A 22920-nucleotide genomic window follows, 5' to 3' on the forward strand; every position below is an offset into this window, starting at 1 on the left:
TTTTCAATTGAACACCTTGCAGCAAAAAGAGTGGCCACTGGATACATACGGGATTGAATACACTAGAAAAATGTGTGTTAAATGGAAACAAAGCAGTTTGAGTCTCCAGATCAGATGCTGGTTTATAGGAGAGCACATCTACTAGAAACTCAGTATTACCAACCTGTCAAGTAAATCTGGAACAGAAATTCTCACTCTCTGTCTGTGTTTCTCTCTAAGTAAGAAATAGATATATTTTTTTAGATCTCAAATAGTCACAGTATTACAAAATTAAACTTTGTAATGCTAGAAACCAACGAGAGAAACCTATAAGATAGTACACGATTTGGTTTCCATGGTGAGATATGAAATCTCTTGGTGGGCACACAGTGGCCCATGTCCACATACTGAACAGTAGGCAGACCTTCTTAGTAGCTTGTCAATAAACACTGGTCACAGAGGAAAGCGCAACATTAAAGCAAGTGTGTCCTAATCCCAAGGCCTTCTGATAATCCAATGTCAAAAGAAGAATACCATATATTATGGCATTGAAAAATTATCATTTACCTATAGAAGATTTTTAACTGTTATCAGTTTTGGAATTATAGTCAAGTTTTATATGATGTCCTACTCCTGGCTTGCAATACATAGGTAGACTCTTCAATTGTGAATGGGAAATGCCAAGGAGAGCCTATAGTTCTCATACATTAGGGGCATTTTGCATACCCTCACTTGATTTGCAACATAATTTGTATAATTAAATAACAATACACATCATTAAGCTCCAACTTTACTAAGAAAATAACTGTCAATATTATAATGGCTCTCATTAATAAAGAAAAGCAGAATGATACATAAAGAAGATAGGTTTCCCAGGTAACCTCTGACTCCACCGTATTCACCACGTGAAGGTGTGCATGGTTGTGGGTTAATCTTTGCTTTAACTTAGTTATGGAGAGTGGGCAACAGAACAAGGTCATCTTTCCTTACTGCTACAAGGCTATGTGAAGATGAAATAATAAATGTGGGCTAGGCAATCAGAGGTACCATTTAGTACGCACTAAATGATGGTGGCTCTAATTCTATTACATTAAAAAAATTACAGTGACTGATTGATGTTACTATGAACCACTAGCAAAATTTTAAAATTAGGAAGTGCTGTGTACAAAGATAATATGTTGAACGCGAGAAATAACATTGATCACATTCTGTTATATAGAGTGGGTCCTTAATGCAGTAACTTATAAATGTCCCAAGGCCAATTATATACTCCATGAGCTATAACCACACTTCCTAGCCCTGTGAAGGCTTCCTTCTGGGATGATGAATAAAGAAGAATAAAGTGATGAAAAGGGTCTGTGAGTCAACCAGTTCTCACTCTTCAGACCTTCAGCAGAAGACAGTATGAATTACCAGAGCACCGGTCAGGTGTGCTGATAGTGGCAAGAATGTTTATTTCCTGAAAGTTATGCATGTATGTCATATAAATATGCAAATGTAGGTCCTATCTTTATTAAATTCAAAACCTTTCTTTAGCAGATGATGTCGGTTTCCCTATTGTTAGTCACACACGAATTTGTTAAAATAAATCAGGTGCTCTGTTCATTCATTTTCACCTTAACTAGTAGAACACATATATTCCATGCCTTTGGAATATATTTTTCATTAAATATTTCACTGGCAGTAAAGACAGCTTTTAATGAAAGTCATTACAATGTTTATAAAGTAAAACTGAGTAACAGGTTGCCAAAACTGTAGTTAAGGTAAGGATTTCATATGTTTAGCCTGTATTCATTCATAGTCCTGTGCTGCATGTGGCCTTGGGTCAGTGATGGACGGCCCATAGGAGATGGTTCCATAGACCATGCTGTCTTCTCAGCTTGCGTAGTGTATCCCATGACATATGCACAGCGAGAGTATCACCAAAGGGCACGATTTATCCCTATCATTAAGCAAAACACAACTCTATCATAATCACAGTGAGGATATTTTAATTATCTTTAAAATTATATATTTAAAACCAATATTAATCTAACTCATGGTGATAAAAACAATATTAGTATAGCGACACAGAATGTTTATTGCATATACTTTAGAATGAATACAGTCTATACCTAAGTTGCATAAATTATCAAGGTTCTTTGCTAAAGGCCCTTCAAAGTACAAGAAATACATCTATTTTTCACATCTTATTCATACAACTTTATAGAAAAATACTCCTGATGGTATATTTTTAAGTGTCTGACATATCACAGGAATACTTCAAAAATTAAACTTGTCTTAGTTCAAGGTTGAGTTTCCAAATAGATTTTTTTTTTTCTTCCTCACTCAGTCCTCTCCTTCCCCAATCCTGGCAGCTCCCTGCCCACAGCCATCAATGGAGTCAGCCGCTCTTCAGGGCTCACTGCAGAGATCTACAGAAGCACCTGCCTGCTGGAATGTTTACACAGAGAGCAGTCTTAACAACAGGGAAGAAGTCAAGGAATCTTCATTTTTTTTCTTCACTACCAAGATGCCTTAGAAGAAGCGGAGGTGTGTAATTTCCTACCTCCCACACATGCACTTCTGTGTGGTACAGGCAGGAGACGGAAACCTGTGTCTCCCGATTGACACTGTCCATAACATTCCTGTATGCTGGCTTCCCGAGTGTGGCCATCATTTTTAGTGACAGACTTCTTCAGGAAGAACTGTTAAGTATCACATGTGCCCAGTGTGGAAGTTAAAAACAAATACAATATAATTAATGAATGAGAAAGGGACCAGAACAGTTTATCTTTTATCACTGTGTATTTTTCCTCTAAGTTCCAGCAGTGAGTTTTGCCCTCATACGAATCTGTAACGTCAGTATATAGAGTGTGAGGCTGGGTCGTCTGAATGAACTGCTAGTTCCAACATAAATATCCAAAGGGAACCAAATATCAGTTATTTACACCAGGATGGGGGGCAGGGTTATATCTTAAATATGCATCTCTTTCTCTTCAGTGGAGAACACTAACTTGGTCAGCATCTGGAAGCTTCTACCTGCTTGGCTTTTGGGAACGCTTATTCTTCTCCAGCTGGGGGTGGTGGCTCACACAACTTATACAGCCTAGAAAAGACACAGGACAGGATGACAATCAATTAGAATACCACCCTCACCAGAGTGTTTCTGTTGGAAGAACAAATACATTAAACAATTTCTTGGCTCCATCAGCCATCACCACATTGGCTGTTTCACGGAAAATAGTATCTGAATCAGCTTGATCCAAAAATCTGGACCTCTGATATAGAAAATACTTCCCTTTCTTTGAGCACATTCAGAAGTCTGTTCGTGAACTGACACTTTGTTTTTACCTCCAGCCATAAAATTATTTCATTGCTACTTCATAACTATAGTTTTGCTACTGCTATGTATTGTAACATAAATACCTGATATGCAGGATAGCTGATATGACCTCCAAAAAAGGTCATGACCCACAGGTTGAGAATCACTGTCTTAGAACCTGCTGCTCTGCTCCATGCTGTCTGTTTCCTTTGCTGATAGTAAAATCTATCCCTTGGATGCCAGGCGGCAGTGTCATTCTGATAGTTAGCACCTTGTCCATCAGAGGTATCTTGCAGTGATGTGGTCTCTACCTCTTGGGGACCTACAGATTTTCCTACACCTACTATAAATTTCCCTCATGTTCCACTATCCCTCTGGACCAGAGGCTGGCTGTGGATGGGTTGATGTGACAGAAGCTGAAACCCGAATCTCACGACACAGTTAGTTACCTGGCCTTTTCTGAGGCTCCACGACTGGCTACAGCCAGCCACCAGTCACCTGTCAGTGGGAGCCCCAAGTTCAAAGAATTCACGTTTTTGGTAGAGAGGTTGGGGCATGCTCCTTCACAGCCAGCCCTGGTTCTTTGAGACCACAAAGGAGTAACCCACAGCTCAGAACTCATTCACAAGTTGGCCAGAGTGGCTAAAAGCTAACTGGAGAACCAAAGGAAAGGGAACAAAATATTGTTGAATAATGCTAGTGACCTCAAGGCCACATGTATTCCTTATACTACAGCTAGAGTAGTGACTCTCAATCTACCTAATACTTCAGCCCTTTAATACATTTCCTCAACTATAAAATTATGTATTGCTACTTATAACTATAATTATTATATTTATTATATTACTCTATTTACTATTGTAACTACAATTTTGCTACTGTTATGAATTGCAATATAAATATCTGATATACAGGTTATCTGAGGTGTGACCCCCAAAGGGGCTATGGCCCACTGTTGAGAACCACTGATCTAGAGGCTGAGCTAAAGTGCTTAAGAAGAATTAAGACTACACTGTCCTGCTTTGTACATTAGGCTAGTATTTCCATTGCAGAACTCAGTTTAAATACATCTCGTGTGTGTGTGTGTGTGTGTGTGTGTGTGTGTGTGTGTGTGTGTGTTGTCAGGGGTGTTGCATATGGCTGCTAAGGATGGAATCCAGGGCTTTTATAGTTGCTAAGCACATGCTCTACCACTAAGCTATACTCCCAGTCTCGACTCCCCAGTCTTCCAGACTTTTGAAAGTGTTTCAAACAGGGGTCACTAAGGAAATATTTATTCCTTTTTGCACTGTATGTTGAACAGAACTTAAAAGCACTGTTAGTCACTTCAGCAAACTATAAATTTCCTCTCCCTGTGACATATAAAACCATGCTAATTCTAAACCAGTGGAGAGAAATGAGAATGATTTAATAGCAAATTGCAAGTCTGGTTAATAAAATGAACTTTATCGGTCTGGGAGCCAGAAGTTACTGTCTTTGGAGGTTTGCACAAAGCACTTCATGCCTAAAAGGTGGCTTATGGGTTGTCTCCACAGAGGAGGAGAAAGCTAAAAAGCTTGTTTTCTCTTCCCAGAGAAAAGAACACATTAAATTGAACTGATGTAGTTTGAAGATTTTTCTGCAGCTGGAGTACAAGATGCTGCTTCAAACTGCCTTCTGGGACTGGAGAAACAGAACAATCAGAAGGTTCTTTTCTTTCTCAATTTTTATCCATAGTGGCAAAGTACAGAGGCCTGAGAGCAGGAAGAACAGGGATGGGAGGACTGGTGGAGAATGCCCTACCTATCACATCTTATTACCTGGCTCTGCATGGTTATGCCCAATACGACCAATTCTAGCAGAGAGATGAGTCTTTGAAACGTCTGCCTTGCAAATTGGAGCAAAGACTATTCCCTGAAGTCACCAAATGCAATAATAGCTCTGTCTACTGCAGAGCTGGGAAGCTTCAGCTGCTGTGAGGCTTCTTGGAAGTGACTCAGGGTTATCTGAGTTCAGACACACTTGTAATGGAAACTGTATGGCTCGGGCAGTGTAGTCCAGGCAGATGAATTTGGGAGGTGAAGTATAATAGGGAAGGAGTTGGATTCTAATGCTGAAACTGTGGCTTCTGCTTAGGGAAGCTAAATATTGGGACAGTGCGGGGGGAGGGGGATTTTGCTGGCCCTACATGCGAAGCTCTTATCCTACACATGGCACTAGAGGCTCCGCATAATGAAGGCTGTCCTGGCTCTTCTTCCTTGTTGGGCTTATATTGCTGCATCAAGCAGTATCCCCAAACTTTACTATCTACACTATACCCTTTACCTTCCTACATGTTCTAATGGGGACTACAGGACTTCTTCCATAGTTAAAATAAACTGTGTCTCAGCAATTCTCCCTTGGGACAGATGAGAAATTGGAATCTCAGAGAAAAACACACACAATACACACACACACACACACACTACAGAAGGTTCTGTGGAGAACAAGAGTTGGGACTTGGGACTTGATTTACCCTCTCTCTTTCAAACATTGATATGTGCTGCCCCTAAATTACACAAAACAAGTCAAACTCTCATGGCACAGTGGTTTCAGGTTTACAATATAACAGAAATAAGACCACCATGCCTCACGTGGTTCTCTGACATTTGTTCTTGGTTACTACCACACTAACCTAAGGCACAAAGGAAAGCCAGAGCTAGGTAGAACTTTCTCCAAGCCCTCCTCATATCAGTGTTGCTTAACACACATACACACACACACACACATATGCACAAATGCACACAAGTATGCTCACACAGGCACACACACAAGGTCATGTGTGCACACATGCATACATGTATGTGTACCTTTGTTTATGTCCCTATGTCCTGCTAGGCTGGAGCTCCTTGAGCACATTTACATGTGTGTGGACATCTTACTATCAAAGGCCATTCCTGACATATCTCAGACATATAGTGCTGAAGCAGAGTGGCAACGATGTTCAGGAAACTACGTACCAGGACGAATCTATCTAAAACAATTAAACTTCAGAACTTGGTGATGTAACATGCTAATTCCCTGAATCAGGATGTCTATTCTTCCTGTGTGCTGACCATGGCCACTTGCTCCTTTGTGAATTCTAGAACTCCTGCCCTGTTTACCTTCAGCCCTTCAGCTTCGCAGACTGCTCGTCCTCCATCCTGTTGCCCTGCTGCTCGTCACACTCAGTGTCACCCCGTGGTATTTGTAGCCTTCCCTACCACCAGGTAGGAACACTCAGGTCTTCACTGACCCGGGACTCACAGGACGGTAGGTCTGCCTTAACGACGGACCTGTAGACTGAGCGGCCCACATCTCAGTGTGACCAAGCTGAGATCACCATCTTTGTCCAGTGCATATTCTTCCCCTCTGCATTCGCTGTTCCAGGGCAGAGACTACTAACTGCTTTTTATCCAGATAGAATGTCTTATGGTCATTCTAGAATGTTCTTTCTCACTAACTCCTCTCCAGTTTTCACCCAAAGGCTATCCATTATGCCTCCAAGTGTCTGTCTTTTCATCTTGGTTCTTCTTGCTATCTTTTCAGACATGTCTCTGGTCCTAGATGTCCTCCTATGGACCACCCCATTGTCACCTGAGAAGGCCCTAAGATTCCAATTTTCCACACGTGAAGGTGAGGAATGCCACTGTGGTTTTTTTTTTTTTTCAAGTTCAAATGAAAAATCTTCCTTATTCCTGTAGGTATCTCCCTGTCTGGCTTCTGCCTACGTTTCCAGCCACACTCTTCATCATCCATTAGTCACAGAGGTTGAGGAATCTTCTCATCTTGCTTTAACCAAAAGGCCTGCCCCTCCCAAACACAAAACAGAAAATCCATAGATGTCAGTATATGTTTGCTGAGTGATAATAATAATAAAATAATAATAATAATATAGAAAGAAAGTGGATTTTAGGGATACAATGATGGAAGTCAGTTGGGAGATTTGAGTCAAATAAAATCTCAGGCAGAGATAGCTCACTAGACCTCTAAGAATGAACTTTCTAGAAATATTTGGCCAGCTTTGCCAGTGGGCAGTTTGGCCCTGAGAACCAAGTGTGTCCTCCTGCTAACTGTCTTTGAGGAAAGTGCTGGTTCCTGTCAGGAGGGATCCGAGGCCTCAGTGAGCCTCTGTATTCTCACTGTGGCTTGCCTGCTCCCTCCTCTCCTCTCCTCTCCTCTCCTCTCCTCTCCTCTCCTCTCCTCTCCTCTCCTCTCCTCTCCTCTCCTCTCCTCTCCCCCCCCCTCCCCTCCCCTCTCCTCCCCTCTCCTCCACTCTTTGCCTCTTCTGTCTTCTCCTCTCTCTCTTGTTCCTCCTCTCCTCCCTCCCCCTTTTCCTGTCTCTTCCTTACTGAGAATCCAATCCTGGCTCTTGTGCATTCCAGGCAAAGATGCTAGTGCTCCACCACTGAGTTACGTCCCCAACCACACATTTCATTTCTTTAAGTGGAAGCTCTTTCAGGGCCATAGGCACTTTTGTATTGGGCTACTATCCTCCCTGGGGCAACAATAACACACACCGTCTTTCCCTAATAAAAATCTGCAGAATGCGTGGAACAGTAAATAAGAATTTGAAACGATTTTTATTTCTCTCTTAAGGCTGTTATTCCCTTGTACAACGTGTCCATTTTATAGCTGGATCATTTTATTATGTTTCATCTCAAGTGTTTTAAAGATAATCCAATAGAAAAAGGCTTGAGTTCATCAGTTTGTTTTCTTGTGCTCAGCTGGGGTATTGGTTTATTGATCAGAGCGCTGAAACCTTATCCCAACCCCGCTGTTTATTATTGTTTAAGGCTCTAGCTGAAAATACCTTCCAAAGTTATTAGCTTGTTTTCTTATTGGAATTTTAACACTGCAGTGGGTCTATTACACAATATGCCATGTCTGCTCATGGTCCTAGAGAGACGCTCGTGTGAAATGATCCTTTAGCGATAGAAAACCTTAAGACTCTCATGTAATCAGCTCTGAAGGATAACATTGACTGGACTGGAGGATCACATAGAGCTGGCAATCAGCACTAAAATAAATGCAGCTAGAACATGATAACCCCACCAGTTTTTTGGGGGAAAATATGTTTACCCTTTTGAAAGCACTCTCACTGCCCAAGTAGTTTCAAAATGGGGTATAATTTCATAAATGGCTGTAATCACCACTCTCTCTCTGCTAAGGTGTTCTGAACACCAACAAAGAACATTTTACCTGAGTCAGGCTTGGAGGTGCCTACTTTTTGTTAAGATGCAAACCTGTAAGAATGATCAAATGTAGGAGTAATTATTTAACATTGCTCCACTTCAAAACAGATGACTGCTTACCCCAAGCATGGGAAATCAAATGGAAAGGATTTTTCTATGTTCATCTACTTTAAAGGTAAGTCAGAGTCCTTTCATATGATAACTGACGAACCGTGAATATGATAGAATCGACAAAAAGCTCATTGATTCATTCATTCTGTCACATGACCTTGAAATACATTTAGATATTTGATGTCTTGTGTAAGTCACTGATAAAATGAAAGAACATTCTCTGTCTTCCCGAGAGCTCAGATTTGAGTTGGGCAGAGAACCTCTAATAATTATGGTAACATAACAAAAAAGGAGCATTACAATGTGATACCCAGGACACCAGGAAGTGCCAATCACAGAGGGGGCAATGGAAGGGGCAGACTGGCATTTGGCACATATGAGTTGCATTTTGAGTTGTATTTGCTTAGACTCTTCTTTCTAAATTTGTGTTCAAAATAAAAAAAAAAAAGTCTGTTTATGTCTGAGAGCATTCATTGTCCCCGTGTCAACCTTCCCCACTGGATTCACCCATTGAACTTGTTACAACTGGTGTCAGTCTGACACTGAGCATGCGCTAAGCATGTCATGATTGACACTGCCAGAGGCCAGCAAGCCCTCAGGTAAGGGGTAGATGTGGTTACACTTACCTTGGAGCTGATTGAGGAGTCCGGTCTCTAACCCCTAAGTTCTTTGCTGTGTTCTGAACTCTTGCACCCTGAAAGTTGGGGAAATACTTTCAGCTCAATAATAATCTGAGTTAATTCAAATAAACCTAGTTGAGGCATTATTACAACACTATTTAACATGAAGGGACACTAAAAAGGAATGCAACAAGAACCACTATATGGATGCTTTCAAATTTTCAAAAGCATTCTTTGTGTATACTTCTATGAGTTCAACTATATGGTTCTAAATACTTATTATTCATCCTATAGCTTTGGGTTCATTCAAAAGTGAGTTTAACCAATTTCCATTTATTCGTACACCTTCTGTCTTTGTCTTTAGGGTAGTATTGGGTGTGCAGTAGGTACTTGGAGCATTTCAGGGTTTTTTTTTTAAAGCAATTAATCACTTAAAACATTGAGAACAGGATAGAACCATGCTATAAACACATGTTAGCACAGGAATCATACCTACATCTCTTTAGATGGACAGTTATTTCAAGTGTAATAATGTTTCACAAGAAAACATCTAAATAGTCTAAAGAATTTCTACACAAGACATATGAATGTGGATTTATGACATCTAAGAGTTTTGACTCAAAGTTGGTGGTATAAATACAATATTCTTCAGAAATAAAAGGGGCCGTGTAACCTGTCTGTTTCATGAATGGAGTTTCAACCACTATTTGGTTCCTAATGGAAGCTAGTTACATTGACTCAACTATGACCATTTGCTGCTGGGCACAGGAAAGGAGAGCGGCTAAACCAAAATAAAACCCTGAAATGCTCCAAGTACCTACTGCACACCCAATACTAACCTAAATAAAGTTGAAAAAAAAGGAAGAAAAACCCAACGGATAGACTCTCTCAAAATAAAACTAAGAGCTGGGCGGTGGTGGCGCACGCCTTTAATTCCAGCACTTGGGAGGCAGAGGCAGGCGGATCTCTGTGAGTTCGAGACCAGCCTGGTCTACAAGAACTAGTTCCAGGACAGGCTCCCAAACCACAGAGAAACCCTGTCTCGAAAAACCAAAATAAATAAATAAATAAAACTAAGAAATGAAATCAAATCTTGAAAGGTGAACAACACAAAGGACATTTAAGAAGTGATTAAAGAACAGAAATTTGTAATAGAGCCTATAAATTTGTGATCCTAGAGAAGCTAAATAAGAAGGTGAACCCAAAGAAAACATATAGTCATCCTCCTGGATGTTGGAAGTAGACGAGATTGCTGGGCAAAAATTGGGAACTTGGGGGTGAAGTGGGATGGGAGTAAGGGGAAATGGGGAGAGAAAAGTGAGAAGGAGAGATGGGGGGAGCTTGGGAGAATGGGATGGTTGAGATAAAGGAAGGGTGGATATGGGAGCAGGGAAGTATATATCTTAATTAAGGGAGCCAATTTTAGAGTTGGCAAGAGACTTGACCCTAGAGGGGTTCCCAGGTGTCCAGGGAGATGTCCCCAGCTAGTTCCTTGGGCAGTTGAGAAGAGGGAGCCTGAAATGGCCCTACCCTATAGTCATACTGATGAATATCTTGCATATCATCATAGAAACTTCATCTGGCGATGGAAGAAGATAGAGACAGAGACCCACAATGGAGCACCGGACTGTGCTTCCATGGTCCAAATGAGGAGCAGAAGGAGGGAGAACATGAGCAAGGAAGTCAGGACCGCGAGGGGTGCACCCACATACTGAGACAATGGGAATGATCTATTGAGAACTCACCAAGGCCAGCTGGACTGGGTCAAAAAAGCATGGGATAAAACCGGACTCTCTGAACATGGTGGACAATGAGGGCTGCTGAGAAGCCAAGAACAAGGGCACTGGGTTTTGATCCTACTGCATGTATTGGCTTTGTGGGAGCCTAGGCTGTTTGGGTGCCCACCTTCCTAGACCTGGAGGGAGGGGGGAGGACCTTGGACTTCCCACAGGGCAGGGAACCCTGACTGCTCTTCGGGCTGGAAAGGGAGGAGGAGGGGAGCAGGGGAGGGGGAGGGAAATGGGAGGCAGAGGCGGAGAGGAGGCAGAAATTTTTAATAATAATTTAAAAAATTAATTTTTTTCACTTTGGGAAACTGAGACACTAAGTCTGCTAACAAGTTAGGCTAGCCAGGCCTTCAAAATAAGATTCTGTCTCAATAACCCAATAAACAACCACCACAACAAGATTCAGTAACAAAATAGTTCTAATACTCAAAACTTAGTAAGGATGAAAAATGTTTAAGCACTGTGCTTTCCAGGGTCAAGTTTAAATGGCTAAACCTTCCAATTCAAAGGGAGAAAGAGGAAGAGCCACACCAGGCTACTGAACAGACGTGCACTGTAGCCTCTTGGAGACCATATGGGAGGAGTGGGCACCAGCCACCTATCTCTCACCACCTGCCAATGCCCAGTGCCTGAAGAGAGATGCTCCCTTACAGGAGCACGGCAGGCTGAACCCTTGGACATCAATCTACCAGTCTGATTCCCAAAGAGAGGGCCTGAGGCTCTGCAATCTTTCACAGGGAGAGATAATCAGGTCTTCACTTCTCTCTGCCCTGTGCAATACACTGTGTCTTCCAGCTCTCTCTGCCCTGTAGGTTATACAGCTTAGAGCTAAGGGACCAGCCTCAAAGAAGAAAGCTACCTATTCTCAACCCAGTTATAAAAAAGAGAGAGAATAAAAGAGTGATAAAATATTCCTGACTTGGAATCTGCCTGACTTCCCAATCTTTCTGATTCTATTTTACACATCCAATATCAATACTACAGATGCATACCATGCTTGTAAGGAACTTGGTAGCAGTGAAGTCGGACATGTGTATATTAACTTCTCTTTATCTCTAGTTTCTCTATGTCCATTTTTGTTCTAAATGATTGAAGCCATTACAGAGGTTTTTTTATGTCCAGTTTCATTTTAATGATTAAAGATAGTACAGAGGTTTATGGTTACTCAGACCCACAGGTAGGAATGCATGTGGAATCATCTCAGAATAACTCTGTAGTGGAATGATTGCTAGAGGGTCACTCTAGTTCCTTCTCCTTGTAAGTCATAATTGTGAGGTACCTTTTCCAAAGCTCCCCATGTATATAATCTGAGCATAACACAGAAAAAACAAAGAAGACCTCATCTACCTTTTTGCTCTGGTTTCTAACCTAAATCCCACCTCTGATGTGACAATTTACAAGCTTGTCTTGATTTGTTTTTTAAAGCAGAATTTGTGCATCTACTTCCCCAAGTCCTTCTTAAATCATATGGCAGTTTACAAATGTAGCATTCTTCTGGTGGGTCTAAACTTTACCAGTCCCCACATGACCTTCTAAGTTCCACTCAGTCCATTTCCACACCAAGATTCCAAAGGCAGAAGAGCCAAGGCATGCCCACTCACTGGGGCTGCAATGGGCATTGCAGAAGCTAGCTCCCTGTTGACTTCGTCCATCTATTTTTTCACTGGCTAGCTTGACCTTGCATAGTAAAATCTTGGGAACAATTCTTAGGGAGGTTGACAATGTTTATGTTTGCCTAAGTAATGTTTTAATGAATAAACTGGTTATAATTACAAAATCATATCTAATGAAGTCACTGTCGCTGAATAACTCAGGGCAAGTCAGTTTTTGCTGCTGCAGGCCAAAGGACTGTGACAGAAAATATATAAAATTTATGACTTTCATTTTTCTTATCACTGCTTAAATGTCTTTTGTACTAGCTCAATTCTATTTTCTTTTTTTAAAAATTTATTTTATTTATTTTTTCCATGCTATTTATTGAGCTCTACATTTTTCTCTGCTCCCCTCCCTGACTCTCCCCTCTCCCGTTCAACTCTCCCCCAAGATCCTCATGCTCCCAATTTACTCAGGAGAGCTTGTCTTTTTAAACTTTCTACTTCCCATGTAGATTATAGCTATGTAAGTCTCTTTTAGTGTCCATATTGTTGTCTAAGTTCTCTGCAATTGTGGTTTGTAGGCTGACTTTCTTTGCTTTAAGTTTATTTCTAATCAGAACAATGGAAGCCAGTGCGTTTTAAAAAGAATTTAAACAATTTAAGACCAAGTTACCTTGGTTCTTCAAACGCTGTTGGGTTACAGTTTAGGAAATCATTCTATTTAGAAGAGAACACACAGAGAAAGTAGTATAGCCTTTAGTGATGGGAAGACAGCGGAAAGGTTCATATTTGGCTCAAGTGAAAACTCTGAGGGGAGGACTTTATCCTTAGGAAGATGGACACATCCTATCATGGAATGGAAGGCTTGGGGAGATGGCAGAAACTAGCAGGGCCCTCACAATTACTCCTCTTCTTTGGCCCCTCCTGAACTGCTTCCCAGGCTTATTAAATTGCCCTCAATTTATAGAAGTGCCACACATCCTTTATTTTGATACTGCTAAAAGCCCAGGCCACTCTTGTTTCATGTGACCATTTCCCTTTTTTCTTCTAGGTGACACAGCACAGAAATCCTTTTCAACAGTGTCCACACTTGACTAGGTGTCTGTACTATTTTCTCATTGGTCATTCTTCCCAGTCATGACTTATGCAGAGTCAAGTGCCTAGAAAAGTGTTCGTCACACAGACACCCATAAGACACCTGATAAATGAACCAAGGCAAACCAGGTCCTGGCAAACAACTCCCTAAGACAGGCAGGAGAGGGGAACTTACCTGTTTTCTCATCACATCAGTAGCCTGCATAATATATCGAGGAGGCAGCCCGTGGCTTCTGGCTAGAGTGATGGCCTGCTCCAGCGTCACACTCAGCGTGCACCTGTGGGACAAGGTAATGGAAGTCATGATCAGACCCACTGAGCCATTCCTAGAGAAACTGGAGCTACCAATGTCATCAGAAACCAGCCAAATGCAAAGTTACTCAGAATCCAATACTGACTCCTCTACACGAAGTTCCTATTTAAAAGGAGGCCACAGAGACACATACATTACTGGGGATATTGGTTAAAAAATTTAAATATAAAATAAACCTATTGTGAACTATGTATAAAAAAGAACTTTACCATATAAAATTGAATAACTGTATTTATAGTGAAAATGTAATAATATTATTAATAATACATATTATTTAGAAGAAATAGTGTTTAATTTATCTTCTTTTAAATATTGGCAGTTAATAGATTTTGGTTTGGGTTTTCAGAAACACGGTCTTATGACAGCACAGAGTGACACCACATTCATGATTACCTCTTCAGGGATGGGATTAACTGGCAAGGAACTTCTCTAGATCTGTCCAGGACGTTACTAACGACCCTAAGAAACGCCAAGTAATGATGTGGGTGCTCTCATACATGAGGAAATGTGACTCATCCTTAATTATGAGACTGTGGTACAGAATCCCAATACATTTGGTGGATTTTACTGATTGTCTAAGAGGAAGAAGAAGATTTAAAAGAACCGTTTATAATATGAAAAAGACCCTGTCAAGGCCAGGCTATACGATCAATCACACATCACTCTAAGGAGGAGCATGCTGAGTTCCTCTGACCAATAAAGAACCTGAAGAATTGCTGCTCATAATCACTGCCGAGAATTTCTCTGGACTGCTCGCAAGCCGATGGTCTGAAGTTACATCATTAGCTTCTAGTTGGACACAATGTTCACAAGCATTCAGTGTTGGAGTCGATCAGAATTGTCTCACACCCTGTTGTCCATGAACCCGTAGGCCACCAAAGGACAACCAGTGTACCTGACGGTTCATGTAAAAACCAATCAATTTCATTTAACTGCCTGCCTCCTCAACAGACTACAACCTTTTTGTCCTTACTGAGGTGTTCTCTGCTCCACTTTAAATCTGTTAACCCTAACAGTTTAACCAACAATGCTCATTTCACCAGCTGAATGTAGGTCAAGAAATAAAAAATATCTTAATTTCATTTTCTAATCCTGAGACATAGCTGCACTTTCCTGATAAGGCATGGCTTGCCTCTTCTGCTGCAAAGGCAGACACAGAGAGGGTTTTTGTCATCAACCTTCTTAATCATTTCACACTGACTTAGTCTTCATTTAACAGATTGTGAATAGCGACACAGCGGGAAATGGGAGGCCAGAGAACTGAAAAGATTTTAATTCAATGGGGCCATCCATGCAGCAATAATATAGTCAAACAGGGGGCATCCAAGTGTTAGTCATCTCTTCTGTTTCTCCCTCCCTTCCTCACTGCTCCCCACCATCCCCCCATCTTCCCAGACGGAGTCAGTCTCATTATTTAACACTGGCTGGCTGGTCTAGAACTCACAGCAATGCTCTTGCTTCACCTCCCAAGTGCTGGGATCAGAGACCTAAGATACCACATGTGGAACTAATGACATCTCACTTAGAGGAAAAACTGATCTTCAAATGAGTGTGTGTGTGTGTGTGTTTTCTTTTCTCAGCCAATCAAAAAATATGCTGTGTGCCTTTTAATGAAGTCTCATGATTAACTAAAAAAAAAAAAAATTAAGGACTTTTTTTTAAAAAAAGATCATGTAAACATTGGGAATATTACTGGCTTTGTGTGAAGTGCATGTGTGTGTGTGTGTGTGTGTGTGCATTTGCATGCATATTCATGTGGTGGTTAAAAGTCAGTTGTAATTGTTGATTCTCAAGAGCCTTCTACTTTGCTTTTTTGGATGTAGGAAGACCTTCTGTCCATGTGTTGCTTTTATTTGTTAATGAATAAAGAAACTGCTTTGGCCTGTAGCAAGGCAGAACTTAGCTAGGCAAGGAAAACTAAACTAAATGCAGGGAGAAAGAAGGGCAGAGTCAGAGAGATTTTAAGAAGCCTCCACCAAAGTCAGGCATGCCAAATCTTTGCCGGTAAGCCACTGCCACGTGGCAATATACAGATTAATAGAAATGGGTTATATTAATGTAGGAGTTAGCCAATAAGAAGCTAGAGCAAATAGACCAAGCAGTGATTTAAATAATATAGCTTCTGTGTTGGTTATTTCAGGAGTCTGGGGGCCAGGAAACGAACAAGCAGCCTCCCACTACAGCTCTCTCCCTGGAATCTGGAGCTTGCTTAGGGTATGATAACTGGCTGCTAACTCTGAGGGACCTGCCTGTCTCCACCCCACTCCAGCACCCAGCACCGGGATTACAAATGTGCGCCACACCAGCCAGAGTGTTATGTTTTGGGGGCTTGAACTGGAGTCCTCACGCTCTCACAGCCTGGAGGTTACCAACTGAGCCTCTTCTCAGCACCTACCACAGAGGAGTGCCTTTCATTCACTCATTCATTCTGGGCGACTTTCACGTGTCCACTTTGCACCAACTACCATCAGCTGCCAGCAGAAACAGACTTGGTTCTAAGCTGAAAATTTCACTTTGGGGACTGCTTGCTGGAAATGATGCTTTGAGGTTCTCCGAGGGGCCCTGGCAGTCACCAACACCATCACATTCTTTCTTCTTTAAATTCACAAAGTAAAACGTGTTAACTGCAAAGGGTTCCAACTGTTATTTTCTCCACTTCCCGGCTTCTTCACTCATAATGTATAGTCTCGTGTGGACTTTTCATGGCAGCTGGCTATTTCTGGAACTGAGCTAGCAGAAGCTGCGTTAGGGTAACTCGACTACGATTATTCAGATGAGTCATAGTTGCGTCCATGTGGAGTCAGGGTCTTGCAGTATTCTAGCACAGCAATGGCTTCCCGAGCATTTTCCTGCTTGCACACTGCGCACAAGCGATGCAGGACCAGAGGCCCCCAAATCCTGCTTGTCTTGACTGCAAGTGTGTGTTGTCAGAGGAAGCAGGTGTTGACCGCTCTTGCTCGTGTGGAGGTGTGGCCTCCTAACAAAAACTCTGTACAATAGCTTTCAAAAGGACATGGTTCGGGCTGTGTGCTACAGAAATTCATAAAGCTTTAGGTTAACAATGGAAAAGTGACCCAGCCATTAGCAATAATACATTTTTCCTACTGAAATGCTTTTCTGGACTCTCAGTAACTCAAATGAGATCAGTCATGCTAAAAGCTAGAACAAATTTTCTATTCTCCTCATAGAAAAATTATATCACAAAATTCTCATAGTTTGGTAGGCAGTCAAATGCAGTGCCATCAAAATTATGGGGAAAAAGGACAGAACTGGGTCACACAAGAATATCATATTCCAAATTTTGTAAGGCTTATTTTATTAGCATTTACCCCAGTGAGTTGTTCTTGTTCTGACATTTGATAAATACTAACTTTCATTTCTTTTTTTGTCTTCTCATTTTTCTTAAAGAAGACATTGACTTCAGGCCCTCACACCTTCACTGTTCAGCAAGAGCAGTCTTCTTCCTTTCCCTGCTACGACATGAGAAGATGACATTCTGGGCCTTTCTTCAGCCAAGTCTCGCTGAGGAAGAAAAGCTAGGATTCTCAAAATTACTTCAGTGTAAAATGCTGTATTTCATCTATGTATTAACCACCATCTAAGTTCAGGTTTTTAGACATCCAGTCTTCCATGAAGCAGTTTTTGCAATATGCCTCCTATTTAAGATGTTTTATGATACACCTATAACAAATTAGACTTTCAAAATAAAAAAAAAAGTCTCTCAAAGCCTCAGGGCCTTCTGTATATTTGGTCATTTATAATAATCACAGATGGAAAATCAGTTTAATTCTAACTACATCTTCAAACCTTCCAGGTCTATTGACTCTTTTAATGTTGATGCAAATTGCAGTGTGTAAGTCCCTCTGGGGCAGATGCTGTACCATGAACACGTGGGGAGATGATCACCTCCTCCAATCTTCAGGAGTGGAGCTGGACTTAGAGCAAGACTGATGTGGGGTCAGTGTTGAGTGCTGGTTGTTGTCCCAGTGTCTTTGCTCTCAGCGTACACAGGCCCAGAGGTGATATTTTGCTTAGAGTTAAACATTTTGTGCTATCTCTCAGAGCAAGTATTAAAAGCTTTTGTTATTAGGTGTGTGTGTGTGTGTGTGTGTGAGAGAGAGAGAGAGAGAGAGAGAGAGAGAGAGAGAGAGAGAGAGAGAGAGAGGAGAGAGAGAGAGACATATTGATTCAGGTTTTGACTATAACTCAAGACAACAAATTTGACACGTGAACACCAGGCTGATGACAAACACCTCTAGATTTGTAGCCACAGTTTGTCACACAATAATATCATGTAAATGTTCATGTAAAAATATTTTAAGTAATCAAAGATAGAAAATGCAACACTTAAGAAGAGGTTCTTAGTATTTACTCTTCCCACATTTGAAAAATTGTGAGACTGAACACTAGTTCAAAACCTGTTTTCTGCATCATATTACATGCTCAGAACTAAAATCAATGCTGAGAACGTCATCAGCACTGAGTTTGTAGATGTGTACTGATGATTCCAAAGTAATTTGAGTTCTGTTTTTTAAACTATTTTGAGCATTAATTATAAAATGGCATCACTTGTATACATTTGATCTTATTATTAGCTTACAAATACAGAGTATGTGGTAAACAGACCACTGGACTCTACGGGTTTGTGTCAGAGCCTCTGAATTGAAAAGAGCAGGTGTTGACCCGTCTTGATTGTGAACATGGTTGCTTGGAGGTGTGGCCCCTTAACAAACACTCTCTGTAAACTGGCTAACCCTGATGCTCACATGCTTAATTCACTTGCTTAATTTGAATGAGCTGAAAACAAAAGGAAATCAGGTTAATTTGAAATCCGTGAGCTTTGCCTGGAGGAAGAAGGCAACGTCGTGATCATAAACTGCGTTTCTTTTCACTGTTCTTCACAGCTTTGGTGCTGCCTTCACTCACTGAGACAAGGGAGAGGAAATTCTCCAGGGGTACAGCACCCTAACAATCTGATAAGGACACCCCGGGGAAACTATTATTTTAATAAAAACTCTTCATATGAATTATGTCTTATATAGCTTTTGATTAATATTTAGAATCTTACAGATTTAGAACCTCCATTCAGGGAGAGAGTCTTGGTTATGTCTTCTTTAATTAAAAGCTGGCTCACTTTGTTCACGTGACTTTTGGGAACACATTATCAGGAAGCTAATTGCCTGGGTTCTCGTTGCAGCTTTCTTAAGCATCAGTTACCTGCATAGCATTCAAATTATGGAAAAGAAATGCCCAACACAGATCAACCCCAAGATGACGATGGGGTGCAGTGCACTGGGACATGAGCTGCTCTGGTAGACACCAGGGTACTTTTGTTAGCAGACGTGAAAGGCTGCTGATCACCTGACCTCACACACTCCAACCAGTGCATCAGCTGTGGCATCTGACTCATTAGTTTTTAACAACATATGAACTAACATACAGTTCTATCTGTGAGAAAGATGTAAGTGCCCACGTTCAGTTTCTAAATCTCCTTCTCCTGGACAATTGTATGGCCCTATTTCTTCTGACTATATATAAAAAAGAAATCTACGAAACAGATATGTTAGAGATTTGGCAGCTTGATGAGAAATAAGAAAAAGGAGGCATAAGAATTAATTTATTAAAGACACAGGGTAGAAGGACTTTTCAAAGGCGATCCTAATCTTGACATTTTCATAAGCCTATCTTGGAGTAAATGTTACAGCTTCCCAAAAGTGATTGTCTAGTGAAGGTGGTGATCTTTTATAGTCCCATTAAAAGTGGTATTTTTTTAATTTATTTATTATGTATACAGTATTCTGCCTACATGCATACCTGCACCCCGGAAGAGGGCACCAGATCTCATTATAGATGGTTGTGAGCCACCATGTGGTTGCTGGGAATTGAACTCAGGACCTCAGGCAGAGAGCAGTCAGTGCTCTTAACTTTGAGCCTTCTTTCCAGCCCTAAAAGGATTCATCTTGTTATAGTCAGGACCCGGCACCTATTTCTAAGAAGGATCCACTCCTTAAATCTACTCAGAAATATGACAAATGCATTGAAAGTACACTAGATATTAGCAAAGTCAATAACTGGCTCCTTTGTAGCATATACATGAAAGACTTGGCTTCATTTCCTTTTCTCCAGCTCCAAGCACTATTCCCCTATACCTATCTGCTGCTTAACATTTCTGGGGGAATTTCCTTTCTACTTGGAACATAAATATTAAAGTATATTGATTAATTAGTTTTATAGGAATACTTCTGGGAAAAGTTTGCTTTGAATAAATCTCACTGGCTACAGTATAGCTTCCACATGAATTTGCGACCTCTACTTATTCTGTTTTGAGTCACTTCCTTTAAAAAGCTATGGGAGGAGTGAGAATATGAGCAAAGAGGTCAAGACCATGATGGAGACACCCACCGAAATAGTTTGCGTGAGCTAATGGGAGCTCACTGACTTCAGCTGGACAGGGAGGGAACCAGCATAGGACCAAACTAGTCCCTCTGAATATGGGTGGCAGTTGCATGGCTGGGACAGACTGTACAGCCATTGGCACCAGGATTTATTTCTACTGCTTGTACTGGCTTTTCGGGAACCCATTCTCTTTGGATGGATACTTTGCTCAGCCTAGATTTAGTAGGGAGGGCCTTGGACCTTCCCCAGAGCAATGTGTCTTACCCTCTCTGAGGAGTGGATGGACGGTGAGGTGGAAAGTAAGTGGAGGGAATGGGAGGAGGGAAGAGATGGGAACTGGAATTGGTATGTGAAATGAAAAAAAGAATGTTTGTTTTCTTCTTTAAAAAATAAAATAAATTATAAAAACTATAAATTAAAAAAACCCCTAACCTTTAGGCTATTCTTCAACCTTCTGAATAAAAACTGCTGCAGTTCAGCTTCCCAGGGAGGCTCCCTTGTTAAGAACAAATGCAGAGAAGGTGGAGATGCTCAGGCTCCCTCAGAGCCCCCACAGTAAAGTTTTACAGTTAGCCTTCTATATTATCAATGAGGGAACACAGGTTAACACCTGCCTCTTTTCATGCACTAAACTTTTGTCTTTATTCTAGTGGCTTTTTTTTTTCTAGGAATGAAAACTTCCTCTGCTTGAATTTAAGGGGGACTCTTTTGCTGTTTTCACTGGCTTTCTATGAGGCACCAAGGGAGGGTTCTAAAAAAAAGTACTAACAAGATCTGGCATTTTGTGTTCTCTGTTTCTTAGTGTACCTCTCCCCTCCCGACTTTGCCTATGATGAACCCTTACTGTGACTTCCGATAGTTCCTGCAGATTGTCTCTATTTTGGTAGGTTGACATAGTCATTTCAAGCAGCTGGGGTTATGTGGGTTGGGGGTACAGCTCAGTGCAGAGCGCTTGCCCAGCATGAATGAGGAGCTGTGTCTATCTCCAGTACCATAAAAACGAAAAAAACAAACAAGCAAACATAAAACCAGTCAGATGTGCTTCATATAACTCAGCAGTAAGGAGATGGATGGATTTACTATCAAAACCACAGGTCTCATTGGAACAATCAGGATGGCTGCAGTTGCTAGTTCCTCTGCCAGTATGGTGGTGTTCACGTACGTTGCTCACTTAGTGTTCACACTCCCACTGTAAGGAGGAACTCATGACTGCTGCCTCATCCAGGAGACTCCAAGAGATCAGGTTATGCAATCATTTACTGACTTTAATAGCAAGTAAGGAACAGGATCCAACCCTTTCTGATTCAAAACCTAAGACTCTTCTCGCTACATGAAATTCCTATCACATAGCTAATGCCTTTAGAGGGTGTGAGCTCCCACCATCCATAATTCAACACCCACAATCTTGGGCTCCGCAATTGTATTTGATATGCATTGTTTTAGGAGAGATGAAGCCAGGAAGCTCAGATTGCTTCTCGATGGATGTAGACCTTGCCGTCCTAAAAATGTGCCTACCATTAGAAGGGAAGGCATCCTGGAGCACACTCAGGGGTATCAATTGTAAAGCAATCAAGGCAGAAACTAAACAGACAGGATGGCATGTTCCTTCCTAGCAGGGAACTGCATTCAGCTGCATGAAAGGCGCTGTTCTGTGCGAAGCATCCATTCCTGCACCGCTCACACTCATCCCAGCCTCTAACCACAGCACGCAGAGCATCGCTGCACAAAGTCTCTGACAGGCAGAGCGAAGCACCTGATTGAAGAAACCAATTTGTTCTTGTTGCACGGCTCTTTCTTTCTTTCTTTTTTTTTTTCCTCCTTGCTTTCATTACCTTACACTGAGGAAAATTGCACACCTGGGGGCAGAAGTGGTATGTTAAACACAGATCAATCCCCGAGTGGCTGCCGTGGTTCTCTGCAGTCAGAGCTGCTGTAAGATTAATATGGAAAGACTGGGTGCTAAGCTGCTGGTCTTTCTCACCCCACTAACCTTTAGGAATGTGTCTGTCACAAATTAAAAGCTTGATAAAATCACAAGTCAAAGGGGATTCCAGAAAGCCAGTACCTATATAACAGTCCCCCTCTGTTAATAAAGCACCGAAACACACTTTTGTGTGGGAAAAAAAAAAATCCCAAACAAACTCAACTTGGGGCAATACTTGTTTCTAGAGACAACTTGTGGGTATCTGGTGAGGTTATCAACATTATCACTTGGTCCTTGTCAAACTGACAGTCCTGGTGAAATCTGGCGATATCTCAATTTGGTCATCAGAGAGCTGAAAGGCTAATGGATCAGCAAAGACAGGGCAGGCAGAGCACAGCCCCGTGATAACCAAGGAAGCAGAGGGCAGGAGTGACAGCAACAGCTAGGGCGAAATCCAGACAGCAGCGCTAAGCTGGATACTCCACCGCTTCCGCTCTACCTATCTTACGGCCACAACAGCAACAGAGTTTAAGCGGGCATGTTTCCAGGACTGCACAGGGAATTAACCATGAAATTCTCATTAAAGATCATGACACCTTCTATT

The 22920-nt window shown here is 41.4% G+C and overlaps 1 protein-coding gene across 1 annotated transcript in view; it reads right to left on the reverse strand.

Annotated features, from left to right (window-relative positions):
• Positions 1 to 1947: 1947 nt before the first annotated feature.
• Prex2 (phosphatidylinositol-3,4,5-trisphosphate dependent Rac exchange factor 2) overlaps positions 1948 to 22920 on the reverse strand; it is a 268825-nt gene continuing 247852 nt past the window's right edge. The window contains exons 38-40 of the mRNA XM_050142087.1: positions 13859 to 13961; positions 9213 to 9280; positions 1948 to 3067 (exon numbers count right to left, since the gene is read on the reverse strand). Coding sequence (XP_049998044.1) covers positions 3022 to 3067; positions 9213 to 9280; positions 13859 to 13961 — 217 coding nt within the window. The 3' untranslated portion in view covers positions 1948 to 3021. The remainder of the gene's footprint in view (positions 3068 to 9212; positions 9281 to 13858; positions 13962 to 22920) is intronic.

Source organism: Alexandromys fortis, unplaced genomic scaffold, assembly GCF_014885135.2.
Source record: "Alexandromys fortis isolate MF-2015 unplaced genomic scaffold, M_Fortis_MF-2015_v1.1 scaffold_41, whole genome shotgun sequence".
Taxonomy (NCBI): domain Eukaryota; kingdom Metazoa; phylum Chordata; class Mammalia; order Rodentia; family Cricetidae; genus Alexandromys; species Alexandromys fortis.